This window comes from Grammomys surdaster, unplaced genomic scaffold, assembly GCF_004785775.1.
Source record: "Grammomys surdaster isolate TR1022 unplaced genomic scaffold, NIH_TR_1.0 123577, whole genome shotgun sequence".
NCBI lineage: Eukaryota > Metazoa > Chordata > Mammalia > Rodentia > Muridae > Grammomys > Grammomys surdaster.
Window position 1 is genome coordinate 1 of NW_021618786.1, and position 17,419 is coordinate 17,419.

Consider the following 17,419-nt stretch of genomic DNA (forward strand, 5'->3'; position numbering starts at 1 on the left):
TGTGTGTGTGTGTGTGTGTGTGTGTGTGTGTGTGTGTGTGTGTATGAAAAGATTCCTGCCACACTTTGACATAAAATCCTCACCTGCTGCTAATATCACTATTCTTTGCAGACTTCAACAATATTATCTTTTCTCTGTGCATATGTGCATACACATATTCAGGCAAACATGTGTATGTACATGTTTGTATTTATGACTGCCTTTCTGTGTGTGAGGAGGCTATTTCATTTTTTGGCAGTATAATTCAATTATAACATTCCTTCTTTCACTCAACTCTTTAAAATCCTTCTATATACATATTGCTGAATGTATATGTGTATATGCATATGCAGATATCTTAAATTTAAGTTGATCAGTCTCAATGCTACCTGCATGTGTATTTTCAAAGCACAACTTTTAGTACTGGACAACCAAATGGTGTACTCTTCCCTGAGAAAGAAAACATTTCCCTCTGCTAGATTTCCTCAGTTGTGTATACTGCTTTACGTAGGGCTTTGTCCTTGTGAGCTTTTCATTGTCCAGTTTGGCATGTTCATGTTTGTCATATCTAGTTACTGAGTTTTATCTCTGGCATGTTGCTGTGTCTCTATCTTATATTACTAAAAGACACACCTAAGCATTAGGTGTGGAAGTGTTTATACATCTATCTATCTATCTATCTATCTATCTATCTATCTATCTATCTATCTGGTCTGTGAAAACGTCCAAAGAGGAAGATAACCTACAATCTAACTCAGTTATGATTGATTTGAGAAACAATGGTTATTAGAAGGGCAAAATAACCATTAGGGTACACTGATGACACATATATCTTGTAAAAATCAAACAGCTCTATAGTTGCACTTATGACCTGAACAAAAAAAGGAGATCCTCTCTACTATTGGAAATGCAGTCAACTAGCCAGATTAGTGAATTCCAGTTAATGTAGGGGAAGCTACAACTACAAAATGTTTAAACCAACATTATTTTATTATTCGTAATAGTTTATATTCATACTCAAAAATAACTTAGTCTTTGCACGTCATCAAGAAGCTTCTCTTTGCAAGTTGGTAGAGATAATTAACAGATATATTTATCAAAACACAGAATTGTGGAGCCCAGTGTCCCCTTTTTCATAACACCAACCTGCAAGCATAACAGAGTTATGTCATTAATAGTATCAGGGGTTGGCTCTCTACCAGGGCATGTGTCTCACATTAGGCCAAACTAGAGTTTAAAATTAGCAGTGAGGATTACTGTATGTTTAATGGTCACCACAATGTAAGGAAATGCATTAAAGTGCTCCAGCATTACAAAGTTTAAAGACCATATATATATATATATATATATATATATATATATATATATATATATATATATATATGGAATATGTGGAATATGGAAGGGTGTAGAGAGAAAGAAAATGATAATGAAAGGCCCCCGGGGAGGCAGACCCCAACACAAGTCACAAGAGATCACGTCCACCCAAATGATTCATGAGACATCAATCTTGTAATCAGCAAGAGGTATATTTCAATCAGAACGCCGAGGCCTAGTCCCATAACCCACGCAGGGATAGAGGAGCTCAACCCCTAGTGAGGGAAGTGTAGGATAGTTAAAGGAGAAAACCACAAACCAGAAAGGAAGGGGGGTCGCTGGAGAACTCCAGCAGACAATACAATAGAAAGTCCCAACTCATTATTCAGTCTATATAATTCAGCATATGACAGGTGTAACAGGGTTCAAGAAATGGTCACAGCAAGTAGGAAACATCCTGTTCATAAGGACTCAACCTTATTCAACCATATCATCAACCATCTATCTTGTAGTCAGTCAGTTTTCTGGAACACAAAGCCACAGAGCTAGCTGACCTCCTGCTCTCCCTGCTCTATTTTTCTGATAGACTGTTAGAAGTGAAATTTCTATTAACATTTCAATACATGTTATAATTAAATTATAATCTGAAAAATCAAAAAATATAAAAGATAGAGAATACTTTGGGATGAAGGTTCTTTCTATGGTCCTATGGGTTGGTTCTTTCCTTCATCAGACCTAAAATAATAGAAGGTACAGAAGAGGAATAGTAAACAAATATATTTGCAACAAACCTGTTGCAATACACACCTGGTTTGGAAAATACACTCTGGGAGACTTATTGATGATAGCCAGATGAAAATAAAGGAGGATGCCGCAATTAGAGTTCTTCAGTCTCTAAGAATGGACATTGGGTATGAGGTAAGAGAATGTCATTAGCTTCCATGCTCAGCTCCTATGTAGAGCATCTGGACCCATCGACTGACCTCACACATGTTCATTTGAGCAGGGGTAACTGGACTTAGTGTTTTTTTTTTATCATGATAGTAAATTGGGAGGAAATATGAGGTTTATTGGAGAGTTGAAAAATGGAGAGTCAATAGTGGATATGGCCAAGATAGAATGTATATATGTATATGAAATTTTTAAAATAATATTACTAAAATTTAAATTTATATAAAGAATGAAAAAGTATTTCTTTGAATATAATTCAAGGGCAATAAGTCTGCCCACTCTATGTAAACCTCTCATCTGCTTCTTCCACATTCTTACGTTTTCCTCAGAGACCCTCCTCATGTTTCAATATTAGTTTCCTAAAACATTAAGGAATTGGAAAGTGTCTGTACTTTTACAGTCAGTGTGAGCACCAAAGGTATAGTGGAACAAGAAGATCACAGAGGACTCAATATTATATTCCAGGTAAGATGTGAGCCAAGTTTCTGTCAGGACAATTTTACTAATTGTACTTTCCCAAAGGTTGATTTTTAAATATCTTATAATGTTAATTTTATGTCATTTAGATTTATATTTTCTCTTTTCCATACAGCCATGCTAAGTCAAGGTGAACATTGAATATAACAGTGCTACAAAACATCTAGGTAAACTTCATGTTCTTAGCAACTTTCCTGAAGTAATAACATTACCTAAATTTTATTGCATATTAGATTGTGAAAGGCATGGAAGCTCAAATCCACAACCAAAATGTTTGTCAGTTTGTCATTTTTCTCATCAGTAAAGTAGACATCAATCATAGTCAGGGAAAGAAATGACAGTGTAAACCTAGACAACTATCCAAAGATTTTGAGATAACGGGCCTTGGAAAAACAGACCTACAGTTGCCAATTTTCTAAGCCAGGATAATTACTATCTGCATTTTCAATTTCAATTTTAAATTAGTGTATCACTTCACTTTGCAGCAGAATGTGATCATTACAATAATCCAATGATCAAAATGGACCAACACCAATTGATGAATAAAGGGAAACACAATGAACACTCATGATGCAGAAAATACTATGGAAGACATAGCAGAAAGATTAGAAGATCCAGAGAAACAGTATGTCTGCTGTGAAAAAGGTGTCTTTGATGTAAGATAGAGAAGCCATACCCATAAACCCCCAAAATAAGAATATATGAAGATTAATAATAAAATTATACATTTCAAGTTGAAATGCCAAAGTGGATAGTTGGAACTCAAAGGTCCCACTGCTACCTGAAGAGCTACTATCAATGATATATGCTAAAATACGGAGAAACAGGCTTCTATAAGGTTGATCATTTGATGGGACAGATGAGAAAAATAGTTAATTCCTAAATGTGTGAACACATACTACTTTTAGGAAATATAAAACTGCTGAAGGATTTAGCAGTTGTTAATTATTTATACATATTTGTATATATGAACCTAAAAATTAATAGGAATGCCATGTTGAAGACTTCTGTAAGTCTAGGAAATTCAGTGTTGTATTTTCTTTAATGGTCATTGCCTCAGACACCTCAACTAATTGCTACAGGACTCCAATGTACTCCTGATTTGTGAGTATACATGTTGTTCTTTATTGTTGGTATAATCTGGGTCCTCCACCCAGTGTGGGGGAACTCGAGGGTAGGGAGGTGGGAGTGGGGGTAGGTGGGGTCACATCCTCATAGAAGCATGTGGAAGGGGGATGTGATTGGGAGTTCCTGGGCAGGGGAGGAATGGGTTAAGGGGATAACATCTGAAATGTAAATAAAATATCCAATAAAAAATAATCTAGGTCCTCTTATATTTTGATCTTCATAGCTATAATATAATTTTATATTTCTCATTTTTCTCTAATATACCTGAAATATTGAAAGCCAGTATCAAATTGTCAGCCTCAAATTTTTTTTCTATATTTCTTACCTTAGATCATAGTATGTCTCAGGGCTAGAACTCGCTATTAGACACATTTTTCAGTAACCACATCTGTAGTCACATTGCCTCTACAGCTTCTTAGTGATACTTTGGTTGCTGCTGTGGCAGTCCAAGGGAGAAACTAGTTATGTATCCATCACAAATATCTGTCAATGAACACCACAGAGAAGAAAAGTGTTAAACGATTTCAATAACTCACAGGCACTGTCCTGGTCACCTCACCTTAGGGATATATCTAAGGACTCCCTTATTTCCATCCCTCTACCATGAACACCCTACTTTATTACCAAGCAAAACTACCAGGTAAAGTGTTCTACAACTGGGACCCATCACCAGGCTCTCAGTTAATTTTCTTGCCATTTCCTTCCATTATCTTCCATCATCTTGAAGAACTTTTTCTTTTAAAACACTAGCATAGAACACTGTAGATACAATATAGGATGAGGGGCTCTGAAGTGGTAAAGCTGCACCAGGGAGTACAGGTCCCTGAGAAGATCAGAACACCTATCATTAAACCAAGAGTACAGCCTGCTCATCCTGTAGTCTACTCATCCTAAAACATGATGCCGAAACAGAGACCATATATCTCAAAGCAGATGTCGCTCACTGGAAGATGGAGGCACAGGGTTCCACCTATGTGTTATGACATTGGTGATAACTCTTTGACTAACATATCCATGCCTTTCATCTTGTAATCTCTAGGGAAGAACAATCACAATCTTCCAGTAGCCATGTAATTTCTGGACATTGATTTCAACGCACTTGGGGATTCCAGCATCAGCAGACAATTAAGAATTTCTACACAGAGACAAGACTTTGCATACTAGCTCACACAATTGGCTTCTACTTTAACATTAGGTCATGCCCACTTGGAATTTAAAGCAGGTGTAGTATCACCCCCATTTGTGTGTATCAGAAAAAGAGGGACTATTTCAAAGCCTATCTTCATGGTAGGAAAACTAAATGCAATAAAGAAATTTGAAGAAGTTTTCCTTTCCCATAGACAGTATACCCTTGGATGCCACACTTTGTCAAAGTTCCAAGTTTGGAGTGAGAAAGGAGTCAGGATTGGCAATACTACCCACATGAACATTTACAGTTTTATCTAGAGTGGAAAATGCCTTTTGCCTTCCTACCCAGGAAGATAATTGTTTCCTTGAACTCCAGTTCCAGATACAAGTCTCCTCCATGAATTCTGCATTGGAAAACTCCAAATATCCATTATCAATGCCACGGTTATTATTATGGGATTACAACCTCATAGGAAGAACAATATTAACTAACCTGACCACTCAGAGTTCCCTGGGACTAAACCAACCAAAGAGTATACATGGAGGCATCCATGGCTCCAGCAATATATGTAGCAGAGGATGGTCTCATCTGGCATTAATTGGAGGAGAGGCCTTTGGTCCTGTGGAGGCTTGATGGCCAGCATAGGGTAATGGTAAGGGCAGTAAAGCATAAGTGTTTGAGTGGGTGAAGGAGCATCCTCAAAAGGCAAAGTGATGGGAGTGGAATGGGGGGCTTAAGGAGGGAAAACTAGAAAGTTGGACAACAGTTAAAATTTAAATAAATAAAATAATCAATAAAAATAAAAATAATTAAGCTTCATGTCCTCACATGTTTAAAAAATAGCCACTGTTCCATGGGAGCACAATTACTTCTGTGTTGCTCATCATTATCAGAGGTGGAGACTGGGATTCCAACTGTACCAGCCAATATGAAAGAGTTCTCTCTGATGTGGGCTGCTGGACCGACTGCTAAACACTCAAGTTCACATTCAAATTCTTCTTCTGCATCATTTTAAATCTAGCATATGATTTTGAATATAGGACCTCTAAAAACCTTGGTGAAATTTTGGAATAAACTTTGAACAAACTTTACTAAACTTTGACCAAGGCAGACATTCCATTCCTGACAGAGAGTACCTGAAACTTGCAGTTTTAAAATGTTCTCATCTGTTCACACTATTCTCTTTTCTGTCTTCTGTTATATTAATCACTGAAAATCTAAAATCAGATGCATAATTCAGGAAGGGAAAAAGTAATCCATTAGTAGCCTGAGCTCTCCAGACAGACTTCCCTTTTTCTCATGAACTTATTACTGCTGGGTCCTTTTACGGTCCTGAAACTCAGGCAGTCATTCTTTCATTCTCAGTCTCCACCAGTCTCTCCTACGATTCCTCTTGGTTTTACTCAGACTGATTCTGACCTCCCTATGGAAGGTCTTCACCATTCAAAGAGACCATGCATCCAAAACCTCCAAAACTATAGGAACAAGGTACCTTAAGAGACGTAACTGTGACACACTCCATTCACTACTTGTGGGATCACAAATATCATCTTAGAACGTGTTCAGTTGATGTCTGTGGGAGCTTTCCACTAGTCTGTAGGGTCTTAACTCGTCGACGGTACCAAGTTTTGGGACATGGTTCTTACAAATCAGACAAATTTTTGAAACCTGAGAGTTGTAAGTGTTTAGATCTTCACCCATGTTTTTACCTTGGTTCTGTACCTACCATGCATCCCAAATTTGACACTTTTGGCCTCTCTACAATCTAAAAGGAGAAAAGCCTTGCCACAGCTTTTTAGCTCTCAGTCTCAGTCTGGGATGCTTGCATGTTGCCTGCCTCCATAAGGGGAGGTGTGACACAGTTCCTGACCCTGTGGCATCACCAGATCATTGATTACCAATATGGGCTGATAGGTGCAGTTAGCCTGAAATTGATCTGCTGTCTCTTCTATTTTACTTTCAATCCCTCTTTCTGGTGAATATTCTTCCTCCATTATTTAAAGTTAATCACTCCATAATAAATGAGATCTGCATGTCTGACCCCTCCTAAATCCTACAGCCTCCCAGGAGGTCTGCCATAACCAGAGACACAGATGAGACCCTTGCTCCAATACTCATCCCAGCCAAGACCCCAACAGAGCCCAGCAGACATGGTATCTATACAGCTCTGACCTAGCCCCACAGTCCATCTTCCCTTGGGGCAGATCCTGTCCTAGGACCCCAAAGCCTGCCTGTCTCCCAGGAGGTTTCCCCTAACCAGGGACATAGGAGTACTGCTCTAACCAGGGACACCAAAGGCTGCTCTAACCAAGAGTACAGGGGATACTACACTCCTAACAAGAGACAATACATTCTGACTCCAAGGAGGCCAGCTCCAATCAGAGACACTCAGGCCAGTTAACAACAGAGATAAAAAATATTACTAATACTGATCAAAACCTTGATGATGTATCTTTAGTAAATAAAAGACTGGCTTCAGGTTCCCTGTTTGGGAGAAGGCAAAAGAATGAGAAGGAAAAAGGAAAAAAGGAGAAGAACTGACAGTTTGCATCTACTATTGACTGTAAGTTATTACTGAATCAGCATCACCATTATTCTCCAATTTTTTAGGATCCTCCTCATCCTGAGGCTAGATGGAGATCATCAGTTTATTGAATAATTACCACTGCTAGCCTTAACTCTAGACTTTATGTTTTAATATTCAAATTGACTTGTATATATACTCTCACAGGATGGAATGGAGAATGGTATGTGGCCAATTCTCCATTTTATTACAACTAATCTTAACATTTTTCATCCCTACCTCTCTGTTTCCCCTTGCTACCATGTCCAAATCACAAACATATTTATCTCATTTCCTTTTCTGCCAGTGGTCTCATGCAGCCCCTATAAATTTAGAAATGATGGCAAGACAATGTCTCAACCTGGAAAGGCTGCCCAAAAGGCAACAAACAGCTTGGAGTAAAAACTGAAAATGTCAATTGAGTAGCCCCTCCTAATTCTGTACTCCAAATTTAGCCCAAGGATACCTAGCATATTTCCTAATCAGTGAGTTCAAGACCTACCACAGAAGAGTTACAGAAGTCAAGAAAAGCCTGTTGTTGTTGTTGTTGTTGTTGTTGTCGTTGTTGATGATGATGTTTTGGTTTTGGTTTTGTTTGTTTGTTTTTGTTTTATATATGGCAAAATCCCCTTGGCTTTATAGTTTCGGATGGAAACTAGAGAAAGAATTACATTAGGTCCTACCATTTATACTGGGTCTCCAAGCATGTTTACAGAAACTGGGCTAGAATTGACCATATTCTTGAGAATTCTTTGTCTTATTCCTAATGTGTGGCTTTGTTTCTGCTCCAAAATCCTGGATATCATTTTTTTCATACCTTTCTCTTTGATGGCTTCTAGGTATCAGGTCTAGTATTGCTGGCAACTTGAAATCTTTAAAAGTAGAAAAATTATTGTTAATATTTTTTATGTTTTCTAGCTTTATCAGAGGATACACAAAAATAGTTTCAGAAATGTAGGCCACTGGACTTAGTCTTACAGAGATTTGGATTTTTTTATATATGTATTAAATTAATATAATGTTACATTCAACTTTGCTGTAAATCTAGCTCTGGAAAGGGTTGTTAGCCTGTTCACCCTAGACCCAAAGCCACTTGTCAATGTTTCCTTCAAATTCTCTATACCAATTGAGGCTAGCCTCCTGGTTTTGTGACAAGGAGAAGTAAAAAAAAAAAAAAACAGAAAAAGGACAATGTATACTTCACAAGAGCTAAGGGTAAACTACTTCAAATACAGGCAACTATTAGTTATCTGATTGAAAGATGGTGTTTATAATAAAACCAGCTATTCAAATACTCATACATGGAAATAATAAAAGGCACTATAGCATCTTGTTTATTTTAACATGCATCCTCAGCTAAATTCTGTTAGGTGGTATGAACATGAAATTATTATTATAATGAAGACAAAACACAAACAAACACACAATCAAACAAAATCCCTCTACAATTTGCCTAAGCCATAAAAGCTACCCTATATTTTTTAGAAAGTTTACCTGGAAACTTACAGGGCCTGATTTTTTAGCATCAAGTATATAGGTAATAGCAATTTATTACAGTACTATATGAAGGTTCTATTTGACCTTCTTCATTGTGGTGATGATATACAATATCTTCTAAGTTGAACAATCCCTTTATTCAGAACTCTAGCTATATCTACTTAAGATAACTACAGTTGAACTAGATAAATTAATATATCTTCAAAAAAACCAAAAGATAGGCATGGGTCGTTGGACTTTACCCAGCTGTCCAAGCAGTCCTCCCAGGTAGTTATGTGCACCTGGATTCTAATTGTATTAGAACTCAAGTTTTTAAGAAAAATTGAGTAGCATAGGCTAAAAAATAGAAACATGGAGGGAATCAACTGTTGTCACAATAAATACATGTAATATATAGTGAATTAGGTCCCTAGATATTGCTTAACACTTCCCTTAGATAAAATTAATTGCCAAAAGATGGTAAATTAATTTGTTACGGTTTTCTCATGGTAATTAAATTTTTAATTTCATATATATATATGTATATATATATATATGTGTGTGTGTGTGTATGTATGTGTATGTATATATATGTATATATGTGTGTTAATAATTGTTAAATATAATTAAAGGTATTTAGTTCTCTGCAATCTCCCCCCTCATCTAGGTTGTTTTCTTTTTTTTTACCTTTAAGTATGGCTCCCATTCAAGGTCATGGATATCTTTGAAGCTCTTCATGAAATGTGAACTTTCTTTCTCTTATGACATGTAAAACCATTGAAGTCATGGTTTAAAACCTATAAAATCCAAGCAGAACAAAACATTAGCTTAAACCTTGTACTAAAATATTCATATTAGAACATCTATCCACAGATAACCTTATTTTGGTATAGTATCTTTTATATGTAACTTGCATTAATCTCTTATTTAGGGAAATATAAATAACCAATTGGTATATATGAGGAAACTAAACAAATATACATTAAGCTTTTAATTTTAAAAAAAGGATAAAATATTTTGAGTGAGAATGGATTCTTATATGATGACTTTTTCTAATAATCTAAAATAACAGATGAAGAAGAATCCTTGAAAGTGTAAAGAAAATCACGGATGGTCTGAGTAAGCCTTCATAAATGGAAAATAGGACTTAAGGATGGTATACATTTAAGGATGATATATGTTTGATAATTAGTTGTTATACATTCCTAAATTTATAATGAGTTCTTCATGGTAACAAAGGGACTTAAAAGATGTATATTAATCACAAACCTAACTTTGAAATAGTATAACTAATCACAAAAGTCTTTGTTAAATTTATTAAGTTTAGTAATTTAGAGAAACTGAATAATACAAAAATGCTTTTATAAACATGTGATATAAAAGGATAAGAAAAATAAGATTGTCATTATCTCAAACTGACTGTATTTATAGGTTAAATTTTATTTTAGTACAAAAAATAACTGTAATTTAAAAAACTGTAGATACTAAATTTTAAACATTGTAACATAAATAAAATAACAAAATCAAAATCTTATCAGGATCACTAATTTGTTGAAATCATTTACAACAAAGATAATAAAGAAACAGAAGGAAATGATCTATCACCTTACATATTATCAAATTATTTAATGTGGTTAGTTAGTGTTTGTAGTCATATTAATTACAAGCATAATTTATTTATAGAAACAAGCTTGGAAGGGAAGAATAATTTATAACTGGCATTATATAGTTTTCTTACATAATGTTAAAGTTCAGCCTAAGACAAATAACTCCAAGTAAATTTAAAGTAGAATTAAAGTCAATTTAATGTAAAGTAATGTTCAAAACCAAGTATAAAAATTGGTAATGAAAAAAATGGATGTCTCAATAAAATGGGCTAAATTTACAAATACACTTGCAGAGTAGGTCATCCCAAAGCAAAGTAGTAACCTTTCTCTTGGATAGGACACAACTCCATAAGAATAAATTGCATGATGCTCTCATTACTGGTTAAAAATGAATGGGGAAACAAGATATACCAAACAAAGAAACCAATATTTGTGCCATAGCAGTAACTTACACCTAGTAGGAGAACATGGATTGGAAACTTGAACCTCTGAGCCTCTTAATACAGACGGATGGCAACAAAGAGTATTCCAATGTTATAGTTTTTGCTCTCAGATGACCATTGTTCAAATGCTACAGCTCTGAATTCTTTGAGATTCTCAGGGCCACGGGTGGGACCCGTTCCTGACAGCACCTCTACACAGAGTGGGTCAATGAAAGGTGTGTAACAGAGGTTCTCCCATTTCAATCAGCTTCAGAAGGCTGAAGTGAAACCATGAAGATAAACCATGTTTAGCTCAATCTTTACTAAGCTCGTTTCCAAAACTAAGGTGTGAATGAAATGCCTAAGACAGAATCAGTAGTCTCATATGAGGAATTAAGTCCCAAGAGATTAAACAGGTTCAAAATCACTCTTGGGACAAATGTCAGGAACCCAAAAGAATTCTGTTAATCTCCTGTTTCCATTTTTACTATAAAACAAAAGATCTCATCTGCAGTCCCCCTCCCCAGAGTAAAATTTTGAAGTCCAGCTGAGGAGACTGTCAAAAACACTTTGTGCTTGAATTCATATTAACTTGGTTGGCTCTGATGGCCTGAGTGTGTGAATAAAACTAAAGAGTGGATTAAGTACCAATCAGCAGAAAATGAGGAAGAGAGCGTAAACCCAGGAGTGAAAATAAAAATTCATTAAATAATAACTTCATTAACGGTACAGTTTTAGCCAGGAATCCTTACTAAATATGTGTTATAGCAGAATAAAGAAAAGTTAAAGGAGAAAGAGAGGAACAAATGTAAGTTACCCTGGGATCTGGGTCCAACTGACAATAGACAAAACCACCTAATGGTGCCTGGACACTGAGCACTTTAATGTATTTTAATTCATAGATTTTAACACTGACTAATTACTAGAAAGCCTCCATTTCTGTCTGGTTCCTTCTGTTTCTAACTGTGAGCTGCCAAACATAGCACTGTACTGACTCTGGAATCTCCCTGTGTCATTTTTTTTCCAAATACTATAACTATATTTATGAATGTTGTTACTCGATCAGACCTTTATTTCTATTAAAGTGCCCTTCAAAAAGTCCCATCTATTAAATAAGTGTATGTATAGCCATGATCAATCAATATTTCAAATTAGTATAGAGGATATTACGATGTTCTTATGGTAAAGAAATAAATTAAGAATTATTTTAGAAATGAAATTAAAATCCAATGTGGATGGGAAACACAAAGGATAAATGCCTTCTAGACACACACACACACACACACACACACACAAAAAAAAAAACTGACTCACATATGAACTCAGAAAGACCATCATAATATTCACAGGTCTATACAGGACAAATCTAGAAAGTGTCTCCTTGTAAGTTTACCCCCATCCTTAACCATGAACCTATCTCTAACTTACAACCACTCACCAAGGAAAACAATCAGTGAGGTTCAATGAGTTACAAACTATAATAATGGGGGGGAGGGTGTCTTATACCCAGCAATAAATTACTAAATAAAAATAACTACTATTTTAAAAATCATGCAATCCTTTGTTTATACATTTTAAACCTTACTCTTGTGTTGTTTATTTATTATGATTTTCAAAGTTATATGTAGATGTTATATGTATATGTCTCCATGTGCCTCTATCTCTGCACTGTATAGGTGGTCTTCTCTTGTTTTGTCTTTAGACTTTCTTCTCTCTGAGTTTTTATCCTATCCTAAATTTTATTTTCTTATTTTCCTGTTTCTTTTCATAAATGATAGAAAAATAAGACATGGAGTTGGATGGGTTTGTAGGTATGAAGGACCTGGACAGAATTTAGGGGGGATACATTATCACAAAATATTGCATGAAAAGTATTTTCTGTTAATACATATTGTGATTTAGAAACTCCTACCCTATCAGCAGTATCAGTCTCAATGTGTTCTCTCTCTCTCTCTCTCTCTTTCTCTCTCTCTCTCTCTCTCTCGCTCTCGCTCTCGCTCTCACTCTCTCTTCTTTACACCAAAGGAATCAATTTAGTAATTTAATGCTGCCAGCATATGCATGGATGAGGAACAATCTATAAAAATGAGAGTCCTCTCAGGGGAACATGCCTAAAGAAATATTACTCTCCCATCTCCAGCAGCCTATTAACTGTCAATAGCTACTCAAATAGGTCTGGAACTTTATGAGTCCCTTGTCCGGCCATAATGGCTTGATCTGGCACATGTCATGTGAATGTAGTTGGGAGTTCATGTGTTAAATTTTCTTTTATGCTCAGGAAATAGTGATATGATGCAAATATATAGTAACCCAAGATCAGTTGGTACAGAGATTCTCAGTGGCCCCAACTTTACCAAGTTTTCTAGGCTGTCTGGCTAACGTGGTGCATGCCTTTAATCCTAGCACTTGGGAGGCAGAGGCCAGTAAATTTCTGAGTTGAAGGCCAGCCTTGTCTACAGAGTAAGTTCCAGGACAGCCAGGGCTATACAGAGAAACCCTATCTCAAAAAACAAACAAACAAACAAACAAAAAACAAAAACAAACAAAAAACCCATAGAGATTTGTCTGTCACTACCTCTCATGTCCTGGTAGTGCTTGTCCACATCAATATGCCTTGATTTTGATATATATATTATAAATTTAATAATAGTTTCTTTTATAGCAAGTTCATATCTTCAAGGCCTGAATGATGCTGACTGTGCAAACATTGCAGCCCTTCATATTTGATCTAAAAAAGAAAAGTATTAAACTGAGTTACCACAATGCCTCTCACCCATGTAAACATCCAACACTCCACTCCTATTCTAACACATCGATGAATCTTTACTTTGATCTTCTCCCAAAGTTTTGATTTTAGCTTTCTGAGCACTGAACTAAAAACATATGACATGGAAAAGTATCTGTGCTTCTTTCCCTGTGAATGAAATTATCTTATTGTTATTGAACTCAAGAAAAATGGACAGGAAGTGAATCCATTCATTTCTCTTGTTGTGCAAGGATGCCTTGGTTATGTTGAAGGCAAGATGGTAGTTCTGAAATCCAAATACACAGAAAAAATGCACCTAATATTAATAATACATCATACAAAAATGAGAAAGTTGGTCTAGCTCTTATATCTGTTATTCCACATTTGAGAACATTGAAACTAGTTTTCTCATTCAGATTAGGAATATTTTGCAGAGAAATATCATATCATTATAGCAAATGAGGTGAGTTTACAGATACCTATGGAGTGTGGGGACATGGCAAGCAGTAGAGTAACAAGTGATATTCTGCAGAGTAAGGAGTGAGAATAGGGAGATATGTGGTATCATGAGGTAATCACTTATACTGTGTAATTCTGTGCTTTTCCAGATCAAGTACAGAATAGTTATCTCATATTGTCAATACAAGGTGACTACATGGATGTGGATCATATTTCTTCTCCTGTACAAGGTTTTTCTCCATTGTGCGTAACAAACTCTAAATTGTTAATAGCTTAAAAATTGCTATATTGCTGTTGTCTTCATGTTCATAAACTGTAATTGTAAGCAATGATAAAATAAATTTGTAATGATTTATAATAAAAAAGAAGAAAAGGAGATCTAATGGGTGCATTACTTTCCTTTGAATGGAGAAAACTGAGCTGGATTTTGTTTGGAAGGTAACTATGGAGGGTACCCTAGTTATCACTTTCAACAATCTAATTAGCATCTCAGGTATAAATTTATTTATGCACATTTCTACTAAATGAAATGTACTTGAAATAAAATTTTGATGCATTTTACTTTTTTCAATATCTAGGTGAGAGGGATAGAATATGTGTGTATCACAGATATTTATTTACCCATTTGTGAACTTCATTGAAACATTGTTGTAGACAGTCCTAGGTATCTACAGTAAACTTCATTCTTGCCACTAGTGTTACCAATTTTTCTTGTTTCAACATTTTCCCCATTTTAATCATTATCAGGTTATCATATTGTACTATCTACCATATATGTAACTTTTAAAAATAATATCCAATTGCCTTGCTATATATGAACTACACTTGCATTCATTATGCCACAAATGCAGACTTGTTTTATGGTCAAGACTGAGGAAAGTCATGAAGGCTTCCCTACTTTATATATTGTTGGACACTCATATGACTGTTGCTTTGTTTAATTTTCTGACTACTCAAAGGAAGTTTCCTTGAGAATAATAAAATAACAAAAAACCAAGAGATCGTGCACAAATAAAATGCAACCTTCAAAATCATTCCATGGAGTCTACTTCATCTTAAAAGAGTTAAAAGTCTGAAAGGGAAGAGAATTACAGATCATTATAGCTATTGGGAAATAATACAAATCAGTAATAAAAATAAAACCTTTATAGAAAATATCATATATAAAAAAGAAGAATATATGCAGATCTTTGTAGAACAATACTTCTGCACATTAAATAGTAACCAAGAATGACCACCCTTGCCATCTGCATTTCACGTTTCCATAAGGCTATTTCTTAAGGCAGTTTATGGCTGTTAAGTTTCAAACCAGAGACAAATGACTTAGGAGAGAAGACTTGGCCTCCATGCTCTTACAGTATCCTTTAGTAGCTACCTGTTACAGGGCATAGTTGACATAAACTGCCCTCTTCCCTGAACACTCCAGCCCAGGGACTGACTCTTCCACAGAGGCACTTCCTTATATGATACAGCCATTATGATTATCTGCCCCGTACCTTTGATCTCCTGGCTACTGGCACAAGTTCTCCTCTCTACTGTCACCCCTCTTCTTCACTTTCTCCTTACACGGCTCAGGGCCATGACAACTCTGGGCTCTACTATATGCTTCTGCCTCTGGCTATGCTTTCCCTTTAATATACAATACACATTCTCCTCTACAATAACTAGGTACAGTAATGTCCTTTCCTTTCCTTTTCAATGTCTTGTCCTTAAGACCAACAAGAATATCTGAAATTTTCTTGAAAAGGCATAACATTGTGTAAAACACTCAGCAATCAAAACTGTACATATATCTAATAACTTCTGAAAATCTCAGAATATAACAAAATATAAACTTCAATTTAATAATTTTCGTGAGCAATCAATGACCAAAAGTGAAATAAGAAAGCATTAAGTTTTACAATACCAAAAATTAATTTAGTGGCCTCCTCCAGTGTGAAATTCTCGGGATGCTGAGAGAAAGCATGGTTTTAGTTCCTGAATTGCAATAGTTCAGCATAGTCAGACTTTGCATGAGAAATAAATTAATATGAATATACTTAAAGTTATAAACATGTATTTAAGATTATTATATATACCATTTCATTGACTTTAAGAAGCCAACAGTTCTCAAAACTCTTGAGGGACAAAGAATACACCATCCAATGTTAAGATATATTACTTTTTGTTGTATTGTCAAACACTGCTAAATATCACAGGAATCCTCAACATTAACACACTATTATGACAGAGAATAGTTGGAGAACTTGAACTTTCACTCACGATTCCAAACTTAGCAAAAACTCAGCATCATTAAGGTTAAGTATTTTAGTGTTTCCTAAAATTACCACACAGATGCTGTTTTCAAGTGGTGGATAAGGATATACATTATGCTTGCAGCCAAAGTTGCTAGTACAAGAGTCACTCAGGTGGTGTGATGTTTGAAGACATGAAGAGCTCTTTGAATCCCAAGCAGCTGAGGCATGGCACTACGGAATAGAGTTGGTTTTTCTGTCACTGGCATCACAGTTCCATGCGTGTGCTGGCTAGTTTATTGTAAACTTGATAATGGCTAGTACCATTGGATATAAGAAAACATTAATTAAGAATTATTTCTAGAGCCAGCATGAGTGTTTCTGGGTGAAACATTCTGAGTGTGTCTGCTGGGTGTTGTGAGGGGAGCTCGGCAAGCTCAGAACTCCAGACATGGAATTAGTGACCTATGATGATGTGCATGTGAACTTCACTCAGGAAGAGTGGGCTTTGCTGGATCCTTCTCAGAAGAGTCTCTACAAAGATGTGATGCTGGAGACCTATAGGAATCTCACAGCTATTGGCTATATTTGGGAAGACCATACTATTGTTGAACATTTTTCAAGTTCTAGAAGACATGGAAGGCATGAAAGAAGTTGTACAGGAGAGCAACCCTCTGAGATTGCTCAATGTGCTAAAGCTTTTGCATATCAGAGTCATACTCAAAGGCATGAAAGAACTCATAATGGAGAGAAACCCTGTAAATGTAACCACTGTGGTAAAGCCTTTGCGGGAAGGAGTAAACTCAGAATACATAAGCGAACACTTACAGGAGAGAAACCTTATGAGTGTAACCACTGTGGTAAAGCCTTTGCAAGAAGCAGTGGTCTCAAATATCATAAAAGAATACATACAGGAGAGAAACCCTATGAA

The 17,419-nt window shown here is 35.8% G+C and overlaps 1 protein-coding gene across 1 annotated transcript in view; it reads left to right on the plus strand.

The window, feature by feature from the left end:
* The first annotated feature begins 16,904 nt into the window (after positions 1-16,904).
* The window catches only part of LOC114636338 (zinc finger protein 431-like), a 628-nt gene continuing 113 nt past the window's right edge, over positions 16,905-17,419 (plus strand). Inside the window, 2 exon segments of the mRNA XM_028784479.1 lie at positions 16,905-17,401; positions 17,404-17,419. The exon segment at positions 17,404-17,419 is cut by the window's right edge and continues 113 nt beyond it. Of these exon segments, the coding sequence (XP_028640312.1) occupies positions 16,940-17,401; positions 17,404-17,419 (478 nt within the window). The 5' untranslated portion in view covers positions 16,905-16,939.